General features: G+C 50.0%; 3 protein-coding genes across 4 annotated transcripts in view; all 3 read left to right on the top strand.

The window, feature by feature from the left end:
* Nucleotides 1-3,227, top strand: part of ADARB1 (adenosine deaminase RNA specific B1) — a 63,762-nt gene extending 60,535 nt beyond the window's left edge. For both annotated transcript variants that reach the window (XM_084524316.1, XM_084524317.1), the window contains exon 11: nucleotides 143-3,227. In XM_084524316.1, the coding sequence (XP_084380442.1) occupies nucleotides 143-319 (177 nt within the window). In that variant the 3' untranslated portion in view covers nucleotides 320-3,227. The remainder of the gene's footprint in view (nucleotides 1-142) is intronic.
* A 5,806-nt stretch (nucleotides 3,228-9,033) lies between these two features.
* On the top strand, nucleotides 9,034-10,458 carry LOC311438559 (uncharacterized protein; the record flags this gene model as incomplete). Its single annotated transcript, XM_084523039.1, has 4 exons — nucleotides 9,034-9,154; nucleotides 9,480-9,640; nucleotides 9,827-9,981; nucleotides 10,299-10,458. The coding sequence occupies 4 exons, from the start codon at nucleotides 9,034-9,036 to the stop codon at nucleotides 10,456-10,458; spliced, it is 597 nt and encodes a 198-aa protein (XP_084379165.1).
* A 441-nt stretch (nucleotides 10,459-10,899) lies between these two features.
* Nucleotides 10,900-16,088, top strand: LOC311439060 (maestro heat-like repeat-containing protein family member 7). Its single transcript, XM_084524315.1, has 10 exons — nucleotides 10,900-11,032; nucleotides 11,122-11,259; nucleotides 13,168-13,282; nucleotides 13,514-13,651; nucleotides 13,901-14,077; nucleotides 14,245-14,400; nucleotides 14,716-14,817; nucleotides 14,945-15,041; nucleotides 15,178-15,237; nucleotides 15,547-16,088. Exons 1-10 carry the CDS (start codon nucleotides 10,902-10,904, stop codon nucleotides 15,744-15,746), a joined length of 1,314 nt encoding a protein of 437 aa, XP_084380441.1. The 5' UTR covers nucleotides 10,900-10,901; the 3' UTR covers nucleotides 15,747-16,088.
* The last annotated feature ends 1,124 nt before the right edge of the window (nucleotides 16,089-17,212 follow it).

The raw sequence follows: 17,212 nt of genomic DNA, 5'->3' as shown, positions 1-17,212 counted from the left end.
AAGCTCGTCTGCCTTTGCCTGTACATTTGGTTTAGTACTTCGTTACCTTGTTTAATAATAGCTGTTTTAGTAACTCAGTTACTCTTAAGCTGTTTGGTTGAATAGATTATTTTCTCTCTTCTTGTCTTTTTAATCTGCACAGCTTTCCTCCAGCTTGCGCTCAAAGATTCTCAAGCCTAACTTGTACCATGAAACCAAGCAAGGAGCCACTGAGTATCAAACTGCCAAAGAGCGTTTGTTTAAAGCATTCCTGAAGGCAGGACTTGGAGCCTGGGTGGAGAAACCCATAGAACAGGATCAGTTTTCTCTCACTGTCTGATTCACAGACTGCACATCACTTTGGAAAGGGAGTTGCTCTGGAAATCCTGGTGTCCAGCATTGCTTTCTGGCATCTCCACAGCTGTTAAAACATCTTTTTACTGTTTGGAGTTTGTTTTTTTTTTCCCCATTTTTTAGGAAACTTGATGGTAGCTGTTTTTATTTTGCCTAAGTATTGAAACTCAGTGATTATCTGATACATAATTGTGCATTTTATTATGGGAAAGTCATTTCTGGTGTATTTCTGGAAATACTTTTACTGTAGAAAATTTGCAGTAAGGCTCTCCTTACAGTATACAATGACTCATTTTTTCTGGGTTAAAATATTTTTTTTAATTCAATGTCATCAAGTGCATGAAGAAATTAAATTTTCTTTGGATTTTACACCACACTTTTAGGAAGTAGCTTAATTTTTTTAAAAGAAATTAGGTGACAAGATTGATTCTACTCTTCTGCTAACTTGTTTTTGAACTGCCTATAGACCATAAAGCCAGAATGAAGTCTGGACAGCTAGTTTTTCCCCACTTCCTTGCTCTTTAAAACCAGCTGCTGAAAATTTAATGTCTTTGATGTATGTATTTATTAGTCTGTGATCCAGTTTTTAACATGCAGCTTTTTATTCTGTTTTTAAAAATACATTTACCTTCCATTTACACACATTGTGAAGTCTTTTTTTTTTTTTTTTTTTACCCTTGTAAACTGGAAACAACAAAGTAATTATTTGTAAGTTAAGAGGTTTAGTCTATAATGTGCAGAAATCTGTTTAATCTGTTTAGAAGTAGGTGATTTGTATATCCCAGGAATTCATTATAATATGATCACAACTATAACATGTCAATTCAAAAAAAAAAAAAAAAAGGAAAAAGAAAAATTGTTCCATTTTAAGAGTACTAAGCCTGAATTGCCAAAAACAATCACTCACAAAGTATTAATTGCTCTCTTCTAGAAGAAATGAAAAGCTCATGTATGGACAAAAAGTTGTTAAAACTTCTTTCCTGTGAGTTACATTTCCTTTCATTCAAGTTGTGTCCCTTTGAAATTTCATTGCCTTTTGCCTTTACATGTGTGATGGTCCTCATGAAACTAATTAGGTAAGTTACTCTTAAATGTGCGTTTGTTTGCTTTGACTATTACATGTTTTTCGTAAAGATGTAGACACTTCAGCTTTGTGTAAAAATGTAAGATAGAAGGGAAATATTTTGAGATCTGTTTAATTAACTGGTGTATAGAAGGCACTTTTAAAAACACTTTTTAGTACATGATGTTTAGGAGTGGATTAGAGAATGCCTGCTGTCATTTCTCTGCTCCCACAGTCTGTGTCCAAACACATGCTGTGGTTTGTACCTATTCAATATCCTATGTGCTTTCTGGAAGGCCCCTTGGGGATTCTATGTCATCCTTTTGCAAACAATGAAGGTCATGTTTTGTGACGCAGGACATTGTGACACAATACCCAAGCCAAGTGTGTTTCAGCAACGTTGCTCCAGCTGATGGGTCTTGTCCCTCAGCTGTACATCACCACCCCTTCCTGTGCTGCATTGGACATCAGATCAGTGGGCTGGTCCGTACTTTGAAGTCAAGTTAACACTTATTTTTAGGCCCATATTGGGTCAGAGATCCAGCTCTGAATCATGCTGGCCCATCTGCAGAAGAAGTGAAGTGGAGCACAGGAATCCCCGCAGCCAGCTTCATGACTAAAGCCTGTGTCTCATGCAGTCGTAACTTAAGTTACAGTACCTCAGACCAAGTGTCTCCTGGGGGTTAGCAGCTACTTTACCCATTGGAGACTTTGGTATAAAACCAATTCTGGCCTATCATGAATGCTGAGGAGATGTGCTGCTTTGTTATTGTTTGAGTAGGAGCCTGTTTTCAACTTCAAAAAATGGTCGGGCCTGATAATCACTTGTGCATTGGCTAGTGGCTAGTGGCTGGAAGTAATGCGTTGAGAAACAATCGGTGAATTTTTGATGGTATTATGGACAATAGTGAGCACTGCTGCAGGAAGGCAAGCAAATCACAGTGGTCTAGTGATCCCTTCAGAAAAGGCTGATGCTTCCAGAGGTTACTGCCTTTTCCAGATGCCACTGGAACAGATGTTATGAACCATATTAGACAGACTGCATAAATTTAGCCTTGTTGGCAACTCTAAGCTGTTCTGTCTGTTTCTGCATTAAAACCATTAGTGTTGTCACACCTGTGCTAGTCCCACACAGCAGAAGGGCAGCAGTTTCTGAATACAAACTAACTTTTTGCAGACATGATTCTGATAAGGCTCAGACCAACTTATTCCAAAAGTAATTTATTTGTATTTGGTCAGATTTTGCAAGCACTTGGGCATTTACCTTTGAGATCAGTCCTGTCTCATTAATGTTGCGGAAATTCCTTTGTGGCTGTAGATAAATATGTGCATACATCCATGTAGTATCAAGGGAAAGCTAGTTGCACCGTGTACATTTTCTGGGGATTATTAATATTACTAAGTGAAATACACACTTTTAAGGGACCTGGTCTATTGATAAATAATGTTTGTTGATAATTTCAAGCAAATTATTTTTACTCATCTTTCTGAAGTACTCATTGAAAAGTTGATGTCTCTTTGGGTTTTTTTGAAGACTAGGAAAGTATTAGCTCAAACTATTTTTTTTATGAAGTCACGAATATAAGCAATATATTTAAGTATTATTATAGACATAGTTTTTTAAGCTGTTCAAATGAGTGATTAAAATGAAACTGTAAAGGAAATCTGTTCCATGCCAAAATCTTTTGATGAAGGAATGGTGTCAGGTTATTTATAAGGAATGAGTTCTCTTGTTTATAATTCCAGGATTTTAAAAAGAAAGTTTTTCAGGGTTGTATGCAATCCATATCTGTCTTGTGGGAGTCAATAAAATACTGCTTGGCTTCCTTCATTTGTTTGTTCCTTTTTGTGCAGTTAATATGTGGAAAGTTGTGAGGAAAGGCTTCAGTCCCATCAAGGATGTGACTTGTCACGCTGCCCCAGCCTCTGTCCTGTCCCCATTTCACCCAGTGCCCTTATGGCGTGTGCCGGTGGAGTTGTGATTGCTGATGCTCCTGTATTCTTCATAAGTCACCATCACTGAGCATGAAAGAAGAGTGATGCGTATAGTTTCGAGCAATCACAAAAGATAAGACAATTCAGCTTCCAGCAGCTGCCAAATTTTGTTGGGCTGGGTGGGCCGGGTGGGTGTGAGCTGGCCTAAGCAGAGGTCTGCAGTGCCACTCTGGGAGCTGCTTTGTTTTTGTTTTTGTTTTTTTTTCCTTCTCACTTTTGAGTGAGTATAAGTGTTTGTCTCAGGATCTTCAGAGGACTTAAATAAACAGTAACAACTTTAACGTTGAAGGATACTTGAAATTTCATTAAGGTGTTTTTCTCCAGATGACAGTCTAGCTATAATAAAGTTTGTAGGTTAGTAGAATAGGACATTTTAAGTATAGATGTTTAAAATATATATATTCTGCTGGATCATTTAAGAAAATTTGGGCCTAAAGGTAACACTTGAAATAATGGTTATGGTGGTACTCAGGACATGATAATAACTGTAGACTGTTTCCTACTGCTGGGGTGTGTAGGACTTTGTTAGCACCTGTTCTTCTCTAACCGTGTGGATGTCCCATAGCTCTCATGCTCAAAACATATGCCTGTGTGATGTAGGTAGTGATGACAACTGTACCGTGTTTGTGGCACTTAGGAATGTACAGCAATGAGGTTTCTGTACAGCTGACAATTTTGATATTCCCTTATATTAGAGAAATCATTTAATGAATGGTTACTGCATAGAAAACTCAGGAGCAGAAGATTTTTGTCTGTTTCTACTCTGTATGTCCTTTAAATCTAAAATACCTTACAGCTGAAAATCCAAGGATCTTGGAGCTGGCTCACTGGTATTTTTATTTCATCAGTCCAGGCCTGTGATTTCTAAGAATGCTGTCTACTCAAATAAAATAAGCAAATAAATGAAAAAGAGGAGAAATTGGTGTGTTTGCTTCCTAAAGCGGAAATCATCCGATGATGACCCCGTGATGAGGGGGTGAGCAGTGCACACAGTTTCATCTCTGCTTCCTGCTGCCCTCTGCTGTATAGCCCTCTGGATGAAACAGAGAGAGAGCATGGGCCAAAATGAATTATCTGTTCAGCAACAGGATTTTCCCGGCCACCAACTTTCCTGCAGCCATCCCAGCACAGTTGGGCCCCCATAGATCTGATGATTTTATAATGCATTGGGTTTGCTGCTGTTACTTTACGGAAACAAACAGGCCAGAGCATTGGCAAGCAATTTTGAGTTGACCACCAGGGAAGAAGGTTGCTTGAGTCTCTGGGGCAGGTAGGTTGAGCACAACGGCTGCAGGACGTGTTGTATTTTACCACTAGGCAGGTGTTCCTATCCTCAGAATACCCAACTGGATAAAAATGAAGGCCTGGTTTTCTGAAGTATATCCGTTAGCATCATATGCCTGATCTGTTACGGTGCAGGTGAAACTGTTGTTTTTACTGTTGCACAGATCTTGTAGGAACATTGCAAACCTACAGGGGCTGTAAAAATAAATAAATAAATAAATAAATAAATAGCAGTGGTTGAAATCCTGAATCTGTCAAAGCTGATGGAGAGCAAATAGGGTCCGAGTTTCTCACGGCGTCATGTCAACATCACAGTGATTTCCAGAACCTTTGCTGTCAAAGGTCTGTACTGTTGCCTGTTAATACACAGGCTGTTAAACGTGCCAACAGCAAAAAATTCTGCGCGAAGTGCAGAAATTAATTATAGCGGCTTTCTATTTTCTTTAGTTATTCCAGAGAAGAGGAATTAAGAACTGTGGTTTTAGTCAGTATAGAAAGCAGCTGGCCTTGTCAGGTACAACATTTTTGAACAATTTTGTTCTTCAGAGAGAAAGATTGATAGTCAGTCATTACAGGGTTTTTTAAAAGTTTTTAATGTGTTCAGTGTTACCATACAAATACCATTTTTGTTGCAGTTTGGCTGAGATGTCTTTAACAAACTGAAGTCCAAATGTGTGTCTGAATATATATTTGTGCCTATATTTATATATATATATATGTATATATTGGTGTACGTTATTTGCTTTAAGCAGTTACTCTTCCCTTATCTTCCTGTGTGATAGAAAGAAGCCATTAGGCTTTACTTAACTGGTGTAAGAATATTAAATAACGCTGTCAGATACAGTCCTTAACACTTGTCTCCAACCATAATCTCAACTTTGAAGATGAAACCTCATTTTACATCTGCTTTCTTGCTTTCTGTACAGCACACTTGTTTATATCCTTCTGGTACAGCTGAAGCACAATCCATCAACTGATTATTCCAAAAAATGACAGTTCCACATACTTCCTTTGTTTAACATTTGTACAGAGATTTAAAAATACAAAGAGCTACATAATTTCAAAGTTTCATCATTTTTGTATATTGATATCAGCAGTGGCAGCAACAAATAGGTGAAATGTCACGAAATACTGTGCAAATCCTTAAAATGGTTGTTTTGATGACATCCTGAGAAGCTATCCAGGAAACGAAGTGTGTGGGGGAGTATGTTTTGAAGCTGCCGGTTTGACCTCTGAAATTGCAGCTTTTGCAAAGAGAAAGGGAGGTAAGCATGAATTTTGTATTTGGGTATTTTCTGAAACGCCATATAGAGGATGCAGGAGTGCCCAGGGTTCGTCTGCCACCTCCTGTATGTGATGGAAATGGGAAGCTCTGGATGTGGGAGCTGCCCTCCCTGCCTGTGGGACGCTGACTCGCTGCCTGAGCCCAGTGTCACAGCATACTGAGAGAGGAGGGAAAGAAAATCTCTCCTGGAAGGGCAGAAGTGATAAACCTCATGGGTCGAGATACAGATAGTTTAAAAAGTGAAGGAGAAAAAATTACAAATAAAAAAAAACAGGTGATGTGAAAGCAGTCACTCACCAGCAGCCTCCTACCAGGCCCCACACAGACCCCAAGCAATGGCTCCTTTGGAAAACCCATCCCCCAGTCCTGTTTTTTTTTTTTTGCTGAGGATGGCATTGGATGGGATGACATTGGATGGTGTGGAATATACCATTGGTCGCTTTGGGTCAGCCTCCCTGGCTTTGTCTCCTCCCGGCTTCTTGTGCACCCCCAGCCTACCTGAGGAGGGGCAGAGTGAGAAACAGAGGCCTTGAAGTTGTACAAGCACTGCTCAGCAACAGCTAAAACATGGGTGTGTTTTCAGTATTGTTTTGGTCACAAATCTAAAACAATACCATGTGGGTTGCTGTGAAGAGAATTTACTCCATCCCAGCCAGACCCAGTACAATCTCCACCCCTTGCTACATACCATTTGTATTATACTCAGGTCCTACAGTATGCAAGATGTTTCCATCAGCCACTTCCCCATCCTTTGTCACGTGCACAGATATTCCTGTAGTCTATGGGCATTTCTGTGTATTGGGGTGCATTAAACATACCATAGCCAACTGGTCAAAAGAGGTGATTCTCCTGCATTATTTAGCGTTGGTGCAACTCCAACGTGAATATTACTATGCAGCTGTGGGATCCACAATATAAAAAGGATATTAAGATAGTTGAAAGCATCCAGAGTAGGTGAACAAAGCTGGCTAAGGGGCTGGAAGGCATGTCCTGTGAGGAGAGGTCGAGGACACTTGGGTTGTCTAGTTTGGAGAAAAGGTGCTCGAGAGAGAACCTTATTGCTTTCTGCAACTTTGGCATCTGAGGCCAAAGATTTGGGTATCTCCAGAGAAGGAGATTCCACAACCTCTGGGCAGTCTGTTCCAGTGCTTTGTCACCCTCACAGTAAAGAAGTGCCCTCACATTCAGATTGAGACAGGGAGAAAGGGAAAGCATGTTGATTTTGCAGGTTTTAGCTAACACAGGGAGTATGGTGTGTATCAACCACAAGGACAAGATCAAGGCAGGGAGTATGAGGACAGGACAACCCTAAAAGATAAGGGAAGAAAAGACTTCATGCACGCAGATAACAGAACCATCAAGAACTGGCTTGACTGCTGAAGTCTGTCAAAGAAAGGAAGGGTCAGGAATGTAGCAGCAAGGAAGACTTCTGGCCTTCATCAAAAGATCATCAGAGTACCCTGGATGACCACCCAAGGACTCCAGTACACATGCAAAGAGAGGTGGGAACCTATGTTAATGATTCTTCAGAGACCTGATGACTATGCAAGAAACTTCTGGGAAATGAGTATGTATATATCCTAATATAAGCACACTGTCAGTAATTTTTGGGGTGTGTGGTCCCCCACACACCCGACCTCATAATAAAGAACACCTGCTTAATAACTTTGGTTACTGAGTTTTCACTGCGTCACCTTGTTTCCTTGCTGGCTGAGTACCACAGGTTCACAACCTACTTGACACTTCTTACTATACCATGTATGTACAATTTTAGCCAACCAAACTTTAATTTCTCCTTTTTCCCCCTTACACACCCTTTTTTTTTTTTTTCTATTTAACTGGAGGGACCCATGATTTTTTGTTTCTGTTGATTCTACCACTGTTTGTCTTGTTTTTCTTGGACTTCCTCCTTATTTTGGGACATTGCACTGTCGCCTTACCTGCTTAACATATCCCCCACTGTTATGCCACTGCTATGCCTGAGCAATCACTTTTGAATATGCAAGGTTAGTGGAATTTTCAACAGCAAAAATATGTCACCTTTCCCTCCCCTCCCTTTCATCGTAAGCCATAAACTCTCAGCCAGCTCCTCAGCCATTCCAGACAGAGCTCCACACACTCCAGCTGCTCACTCCCATGAAGGGCAACAGCCCCTCCTCATCTTGCCAGCGTGTCCTTCCTAAAGAGCCGCTATGCCTCCAGTGCAAGGCTAACACGCTGGAATAACAATTTCCTTGAGTGACAGCAAAAAGGGGGGTTGCACCCCTCACAAATCATAGAATCATGAAGGCTGGAAAAGACCTCCAAGCCCGTCTGGTCCAACCATCACTCAGCTTGGTGTTGTCTGCCCTCTTGCTGAGGGCGTGCTCAATCCCACTGCCCGTGTCACCGACAGAGATGTTTAATTACAGCAGTCCCAGTACAGACCCCTTAGGGACACCACTCATCACTGGGCTCCACGTGGGCGTCACAGTAGCTGTTGACCATCCATCCAGTTCCTTATGCCCTGGAAATATAGACACAGAGGTGTATGGGTCTTGGCACTCTGACGTTGTCACCACAAGTTTGGTGAGCCAGCCCCGCAGGTCCCTTCCCAGCCAGCGCTTGGTGGCCCTGTGACAAGGGGCTGCTGCTGGGGCACTGGGAAGCCGTGAGGGGGTGGGTGGTGGGAGGACTGGAGGGGCTGCGGAGGCTGGAGGCTACCAGGGGCCAGGCTGGCAGGAAGGCCCTCAGAGCCAGGCTGGTGGGAAGCCGTGAGGGGATGGGGTGGCAGGAGGAGGCTGAGGGGCGAGGCAGGTGGCAGCGGGTCGCGGGGCCCTTTGTGAGCTGTCATGATGCGGGCCGTGTCCAGGCAACGGGGCACGGGGCCCTTTGTGACCTCAGGGATAGAAATGCTGCTGGCAGCCTGGTTTCCCCACTTTTCCTGGAGGACGAGGCGGGACAGGTCGGGAAGGAGTGGAGCTGCAAGGAGTCCCTGCAGAGCCACCCCATTCCTGCTGCCCGTGTCTTTGGTGCTTCCTGGAAGCGTTTCCCATCCCTGTGGTGGGAGCCCTTGAGGCCAGACCTCAGCAGCATGGCGGGGAGAGACCCCAGCATGCCCAAGCCGGCCTGGACGGAGGAGGAGGAGGCCAAGCTTAATGCCCCCCCAGCGCAGCAGCCCTATGAGCTGACCGAGGTGCAGGTGCTGCAGGCAGGTGAGAGGCCGAGCTGGGCTGAAGGGCTGGCAGCTGCGAGCTGCCTCTGCCCCTTGCCGTCCTCACAGGAGCTGCTGTCCCATGTGGCAAGGGGCGAGGGGAACCGTCCGACCCCATGGGATGAGCAGGGAGAGGCAGGCCGTGGGCAGCCATCCTGTGGCTACAGACCTCTCCTGCGCCATGGCAGCAAGCAGTTTGTGGGGTGCAGGGCTCTCCGCCCTTACCATGTTGCGTCTGCTGGGGAACACCTGGCTCCCATGCATGCACAAGAGAGATTGGGCTCAGTGCCTCAGCTCTGTCTGTGCTTGGTCTTCACCAAATCCAGGCTGGGACCAGACAGAACAGAAGCAGCAGCAGCAGCAGCAACAGCAGGATCAGGACAGGGTCCAGAAGCAGGAGCAGGAAAGGGACCAGCAGCAGGAGCAGGAGGCCATTGCAGTCGAGCTGGATAAGCGTGTACTACACAGTGTCATCCATCCACGTCATGTAAGTATCCAGTCAGTGGGTCTCAAGCCCTTGGGGGATCGTGTGCCCCCCTTGAAGCTCCGTCTGCTGGGCATGTGACACCGTTTTTGGCCAGCCCTGAGTGGTGGGAAGAGAAGCGCTTGTCAGTGGACCCCAGGAAAGGGATTGCTCTGGCAGCAGCCCCACTCTCAGCCCTTTCTCCTTCAGGCACCCGGCATCTTGAGGAGCATCTACCAGTGGCTCGTGTCCAACACAGGAAAGTCTGCCCAGCACCGCCTGGACAAGAGCCTTCTGGAACTGGCCGAGGAGCACCCCCACGACGTGGTGGTGACGCTGCTGCGCTGCTCCCCAGCGTGCGACAGGTATGGGGCCCGCCTGCCCTGATGGCTCGGGGCACGCCAGCCTTTCGAGCCCGTCCAGCGCCAGCTGCCAGGCAGATGGCAGTTTTCAGGGTGCTCTGCAGGGGCCGAGCCCTGCATCGCCCCATTTCCCAGCCCTGGCACGTCAGCCCCAGAGCCTGCCACCACAATCCCTCCCTGCCCCACACGGCCCACCAGGGGCTGCCTGTGAGGGGCAGGGGGCAGAGGCAGGACTGGCGGCCAGCCCGGGCCCCTCCACGGGTGCCCAGGTCTTGGTGCTGTGGCCAAGGCCCCCCTGACCCAGCTCTCTGGCCCTGCAGAGCTGCCGTGACCATGTGGAGGGTGATGGTCGTCTCGTCCCGGACTAAAAAGACGGTGATGGTGGAGCTGTGCCGCGTGCTGAAGGACTGGCCCTTTCACAGGACGTCCACCTCTGACGGGGACAACACGGATGTCTTCACCCTGGCCGTGAGTTTCTGAACAAGCCCTCTCTCCCCCCAGGGGCTGCATCTCGGGGCAGCTATCCCTCCTCCCCTGTCACTACGTCTCCCTGCCTCAGGCGGTGGGCTGCAAACCTGGCTTAGGGCATTTTAGGGGACAGGCCAGGGCCAAGGCACAGCCCAGCAGGCTGCAGGGGCTGGGACGGAGAGCCCAGGCTGGTGGCAGGCCGCAGGAGTCTCAGCCAGGGCACGTTGCCACCGCCCCAGGGAGGCTGCCTGTGGCTCAGCTCTGGCTGGGAGCCAGGCCGGGTGCTCTGCCTGCATCTCCCGTGGCCCACGTCTGCACCTGAGCCTCGGCCTCCCACGCTGGGGCCGTGCCACGGGGCTGGCTCAGCAGTGAGTGCCATCTCTGGGTCTTGTCTGCAGGCAACCAGGGTGCTGCGGGAGCTCCTTCGGCCAGCCAACTACCCAATGGAGGAGGAGATGAGCTTCTGTCTACCCCTGATGGTGTTGCTCTTCCAAATCTTCGCAAGTGCGCAGCAGACACCAGAAGAGGTGGAGACCTTCTTCAGGGAATGCCAGCAGGAGGAGGGCATTGCCACCAGCCCCAGCAGGTGCTCCGTCCCCCTCCTCCCATCCTTCCCATGGTCCTGGAGCCTGGGCCAGGGATCCGGGTGTGACCTGGGCTGTGCTCTGCCTGCAGGTTCGCAGTGCTGACTCTGAAAGCACTGCTCTGCCGTGTTGGGTATGATATGCTGGTGCTTGAATTGGAACAGAGGAATGTCTGGGAGACGCTACTCCATGCTGAGAGCCACCACTGGGCAGTGGGTCTGCTGGCCAGGTGAGGGCACCCTGCTCCCTTCTCCCCCCGGCATTTCTCCCCTGCAGACGGGGAGCCCCATCCAATCCCCTTGGTGGTGGCTGACAGGGGCCCCATTTCTCAGCGAAAGGGGCTGCAGCCTTGGCTCTTGCGAGCACAGGGGCAGAGCCTGAGAGAGGGTGGCTGCGCAAGAGCAGTCCTCTGCCACAGTGCTGGCCTCCCCTCCCGAGGGCAGCCCCCCGGGGCAGGGCAGGAGGCACTGAGGGACACCGGCAGAGCCCGGGGCACATCAATCGCCCGTGGGCACGAATGAGGTCTCCTCAGAAGGGGCAGTGTTATAAATGAGGTAAAACAAATATTTCTAAAAGGTATAAAAGGTATAAAAGGCAAGTAAACAGCGTTGGGTGTGCAGGGAGTCTACTCTCCACCAACACACACACACAAACATCAAACATTCTAAATATACAGAACATTGCTTTACGTACTAAACACAAGTATGCCTATACATACGTACAATCAGGAAAGGTAACAAACAATCCTCTAAGTTCCATGACTTAACAGTCTCCATTTTCCATTCCTTTTCTTGAGTACTAACAAGTCTCCATTTTCCATTCCCTTTGAACAATATGTCTCGCTGTAAGTTGTCAAGCAACTCGGTCTTCAGGCCTTATGTATCCCGTTCTTCCCGGATCGAAGAAAAGCATATCCATCTCGTTTTCAAGGCCAATAGGCCTGGGTCAAAAGGCACGTTCACGTCAACAGAGAGCGTAACAGCAAAAGCCTTCGATGGCTGTAGCAGCAGAGGGGCCCGTGGCGTAGCAGTCGGATCAGTAAAGGAGCCCGCAGCTCCCTCACTGTCTGGCAAACCACACGTTTCTGAGTGTGGCCCCACAGGGCTCTTTAAGGCCTCAGAGACTGATCGCCAGGTGCCAAGCAATCCCACTGCAACCTTGTCGTGTTTAGTTGCAGAGTCCCACACCTTGACCTCAGTTTGGTCCCATATTTCAGGCTCATAAACTGTCCAATTGTTAATAAGGAGAATAAGCTGTAAGGTTACCAGGACGGTCTTTGTTCCTAAGGACGTATGATTCCCCATAATGCGCAACTGCTTACCAGCGAGGGGCAGTTGTGTGCGCGGCTCCGCTTCTCTCAGCTCCAGCTTCTCTCCAGCTCCTGTGCGCCATTTCCAGCGACTTTCAGTACGAGCTTCTCTGAGCGGTTTGCTGAGTCTGGCCGAGCCTATCTTCATGAGGCGATCAAAGTGCCTGTTCCCGTCCTGTCTCCGTTCTGCCAGCCTGTTCCTCTTCACTTCTTTTTCCTGCTTCTTTATTGATGACTTAACTTCATCGTGTTGCCTTTTTTTCTTCTTCTTTCTTGAGGGCAGGCTCCCCTCTTATACCCTTCTCTCCACAGCAGTTCTTTTCAAAACAACTTTTAATTGGTCAAACAACTTTGAATGTAACAACAGCAAACACCCAGAAACATCCATGCCTTAACGGCTGGAGAACAAGAGACCAGCTGGAGAACAAGAAAGGGAGACTGCATGGAGTCTCCTGAATCACCCTTCTTTGTTCCCTCTAAACTCTTTTATATTCCTGATGGCCTCGTCGTTAGGAGCCTAATGTTATCTCAACCACGGGGCTTTCCAACCCCCATGGCCACATTCCCAAATCTTCCCCTTCTTTATTAATATCAACCATTTTCTCGACACAAATTACCACTCCACATATAACAGGCAGGAAGCCCATTGTGCACCCGAGGTGCCCGCTGCTGTGGGGCCCTGGCTTTCTCCCTGCAAGGAGAGGTGGGGAAAGACCAGGCCTCCGTGAGCATGAAATGCTGGTGCTGCTGGAACAGAGCCAGGAGCACTTCGCCCATCCTGCTCAGGACTTCTGCTCAGGACTCACCCTGCCTTCTTCCCTCTGCCAGGGCGATGAAATCTGTCTCAAGAAGAGAGTGCCGACGGATTGTGCTGTACCTGGAAATGTGGCTCAGCAGCAACGAGCCACACTGGAAGGTCCCCGCCATGGCCTTCCTGGTCGAGGTGAGCCCAATGGCAAGCGGTGCCGGCCTGAGCTACCTCTCGCCACTCCACCCTCTGGGGGCCACAGCTGTGGGGAGAGGCCGGCCAGTGGAGCTGGGGCAGGGGGGGCCCCTTGGGGCTCATCCCCTTGGCACACGCTGCCAGAGTGACACTTGTCTGCGGTTTCTCGTGCCTCTCGTGAGCGAGGTCTCTGCCGGCCAATTCCAGCCTTGACTGAGGCATGTTTTTCAGATGCTGGCCCGTAAGGACCTCAGAATGGAGTGTGTTCGAGTCCTGCAGCTCTTCCCAAGATACCTGAGGAGTGAGTGCACGGCGATGCGTCAGGTGGTGCTCAAGGGCCTCAAGACGCTCAGCAGAAGACCCTATGTGGTAAGCAGGGTTCAGCTGGCTGAACACACCCCATTGGTGGTGTGGCTCTGGGCCAGAGATGCTGGCTAACACCATTGCTTGGACTTGGCTGGGCACCGAGTGCTGTGGGAGCTGCTCCCAACTCTTGTGCCTCCCCATGCGCCTGCCCAAGTCCTTTGGGGCAGGACTGTGGATTCTGGGCACTGTGGGCTCTGACAGCCTGAGAGTGTTTGCCAGCACAGCCCAACATGGTGTTGTTGCTCCCCACAGGCGAAAAAAATGAAGTTTCTGCTGCCAGAGATCATGGAGATACTGCCAGAGTTGGAAGGGAACGTGGCTGGAAACGCCCTGTTTGTGCTCAAAAAAGTGCTCAAGGAGATGACCATCAGCACGGCCAGCCCCACCGCTCTGCAGCTGGCAGAGAGCCTGCCAGCGTTCTTTGACAGTGTAAGGCTGAGGGCACAGGGCCCAGCGGGGGTCTCCGAGGGCTGGTGCCTTTCCTGATGGATGTTGGGTGCTGTCAGGAAGCATTGTGCCCTGTGAATTTTCACACCCTTGCCCAGGTGGGCCTGGAGCAGCTGGTGCTGAGGTCTTCGCTTCTTCCTTCCCACCAGGAATCCAGCTCCACGCAGCTGCAGTCCATCCACTTCTTCAGAGACGTGATGAACCTTTTTGCAGCAAGGGAAAAAGAGCAGCTGAAGACACACGTGTGCCAGGGTGTGATCCCGCTGTTCTTCCACTTGCACGACGAGAACCAGCAAGTGGCCAAGGTTGGCTTCTCTGCCCAGCGTGGGCATTTGGGGAGGGCGATGCTGACACCCCGGGGTGGGACTGAGCACCCACAGCGAGGCCTGCCGCAGGGACGGAGACGTGGGCTCTGCTGCCATCCCTGCTCCCTGCATCCAGCCCCAGCTCCCTCGGGCACTACACCGCGGAGCAGACGCCTGCTCCCTGTGGTCAGCCTGCCCCACACAGCACCCTGGGCCGTGCAGAGGCGTGCAGCCCCTGCAGCCTCGCCAAGGGGCTGGGGACCCAGGTCCCCTGAGAACTGGGGGTGCCACTTAAAAGTCTCTGCTGCTCTTCAGGCCGCGGAGGAAACCCTTCTCGATGCTGCCAAATTCCTGCAGAGGACGCAGCTCGTGGACCTGCTGGAGAGAAAGCAAACATGGAGACTCAGCGAGTGCCTGGTAAGGACAGCTCTGAAGGCCCCGACTCGGACTGGACAAGCCCACAGCACCCCAGGGCATGGGGCAGGCAGCTGTCCGGGGGGAGGCTCTGCACCAGCCCCATGCCCTTGCGCTCTCTCTTGTGCAGCTGGAAGACAACCGCCTGGGTGAGCACCTGCACCAGAGCCTGCCGTACCTGCAGAGCCCACAGGAGCCCTTGCGATTGGAGGCCGTCAGGTTCATCGGTGAGCCCGAGCCCCGGGGTCCCTCTGTGCCCAAGGGGAGGAGGAGGAGGTGGCCCGGCCAGCAGGGCCTGCAGCGGGGAGATGGGGAAGGGGTGCTGCTGGGAAGGGTTTGTGACAGGCTGTGTGTACTACCTAGGGCTCATTGCACGGCGAGTGAGGGATTGGCATGAGGAGGAGCTCCCCATCATCTATGAAGGTGAGTGAGGGCAGCGGGGTATCGGCGGATTGCCCCCTGCTCCTGCCTGGGCGCAGGAAGAGCTGGGTGGCGCTGGCCACAGCAGGAGCTGGTAGAATCATAAAACCAGAGTCACAGAATGCTTTGGGTTGGAAGGGAGCTGTAACGTCATCGAACTCCAACCCATCTGCTTGGTCAGGGATGCCTCGCGCTAGACCAGGGTGCTGAAAGCCCCGTCCAACCTTGCTTGAATACTTCCAGGGATGGGGCCCTTCCCGGGGTCCCTGCAGACACAGGCTCTGACCTTGCCTCCGCTCCTCTCTCTCACAGCCATTCAAGGCATGACGGACGACGTCAGTTCCTCTGTCTCTTCGCTCGCAACTCAGACCCTCTTCATTATACGAGCTGCAGTGAGGTTGCCACACACTGTACCTGGATTACGAGGGCTGAGCTACCGGCTCTGGAAGGCGTGGAAGATGAAGCGCTCTGTACTGTCCTTCCTGTGCTGCTGTTGCTGTGCGCAGGGATGATGGCAGGCACCCTGCGTGCTGGGGCCACCCAAAAGTGTGTGGAAGGCTGGGTGTCCCCTGGACTCTCCCAGCGTGTGTCGCACCTCCAGCCTTCAGGACCTTCCTGCCCCCTTCGCTTGCTCCCAGATCTGCTTGGCCTTCCCCAGACAAGCAGTCCGTCTTTTTCCCCTCGTCTGCATGTCTTTCCTTTGCGGCAATGAAATCGTGGAAGACTTGGGCCCTGAAGTGACTGGGAACCTCCAGAGAATGGCTGGCTGTGGAGGAATTGCTGGGGGTGACTTAATGAGACTAAACATCTTGCCCCAGTTATGCCCGGGGAAGGAGTTCAAGCATATCGGTATCTCAACAGTGTGCTCATTGGTGGCCCCGGCGTCTTGTGTCTCTGTGGTGGGGCAGACTCAAAAGGATATAGTTGCCCGTCTTGACAGCTGAGGGCTCCAAGCTCCAGCAGAAAAGATAAAACTCCCAGGCCGCCATGCCACCCACAGGCTCTCACCTCACACGTGGCAGCACGGACCCAAAGGTCCCACTCGCCCCAAGCAAAGTTTCCCAAAGTTTCAAGGATGCCGAGAAGCCCTACTCTACCTGGGAAAAGGGCCATTTGTAATCCGTCCAGCTTCACAGGGGGGTGTCAGAACGATAAACCAAGAGCCACCCATTCTGCCAGGGCCCTCCAAAGCTATTGAGTGACCGGCAACTGCCGGAACCCCACCCCTGCCACAGGGGTGCAAACAGAAACCCTTAGAAAACGGTATGTGCAACGAGCTCCCTAGGGGCATGCCCATCAAACAGAGGGAGGCACACCTCAGATTCTTCCCATGCGCTAACCAGTAGAGGTTAAGCCAGATGAGAAGCCCCCTTCCTGCCCCGGTGAACATGCTCCTCCCCAGTTTGAGCCCGATTTCAGGAGCGTGTGGTTCACTGAGGCAGCCCCGAGAAGGAGAAGCCTGGAAGTATCAAGCATTAGCCTTACTGCCCTGGTTCCGCTCGAGTGGGCAGCCGAGCTCCACCACAGCCGCTCTCTCACTCCCCTTCCTCAAAGAAGAACAGGGAGAAAATATGTGAAAAGAGCTCAAAGGTTGAGATAAGGACAAGGCGATCACGCAGTAGTTATCGTAACGGGCAAAACAGACTCGGCATAGGGAGATAGTAAGATTTGTTTTTTATTACTAACAAGCTAGAGAAGTGAGAAACAAAGGAAAGAAACCAAAAGCACCTTCCCCCCCATCCACCCTCTTCCACCTCCTCCCCCCGAGCGGCACAGGGGAACGGGGGAATGGGGGTTATGGTCAGTCTACAGCGCTTCTTCTCTGCCGCTCCTTCTCGGTCACTCTCATCCTCTGTGCTGTGGGGTCCCACCCACGGGATGCCGTCCTTCATGAACTGATCCAGCGTGGGCTTCCCACAGGCAGCAGCTCTTCCAGAACTGCTCCAGATATGGGTCCATACCACAGGGTCCATCCTTC

This window comes from Aythya ferina (assembly GCF_964211825.1).
Source record: "Aythya ferina genome assembly, chromosome: 6".
NCBI classification, from domain to species: Eukaryota; Metazoa; Chordata; class Aves; order Anseriformes; family Anatidae; genus Aythya; species Aythya ferina.
This window is presented reverse-complemented; position numbering and strand designations above follow the sequence as displayed.

Excerpts from the sequence above, each read along its gene's own strand:
- LOC311439060 (XM_084524315.1), top strand. The coding sequence starts at position 10,902 with ATGAGCTTCTGTCTACCCCTGATGGTGTTGCTCTTCCAAATCTTCGCA. Across the intron at positions 14,401-14,715 it reads AGAACCAGCAAGTGGCCAAG|GCCGCGGAGGAAACCCTTCT; the intron begins GTTGGCTTCTCT and ends GCTGCTCTTCAG. Across the intron at positions 15,042-15,177 it reads GGAGGCCGTCAGGTTCATCG|GGCTCATTGCACGGCGAGTG; the intron begins GTGAGCCCGAGC and ends TGTACTACCTAG.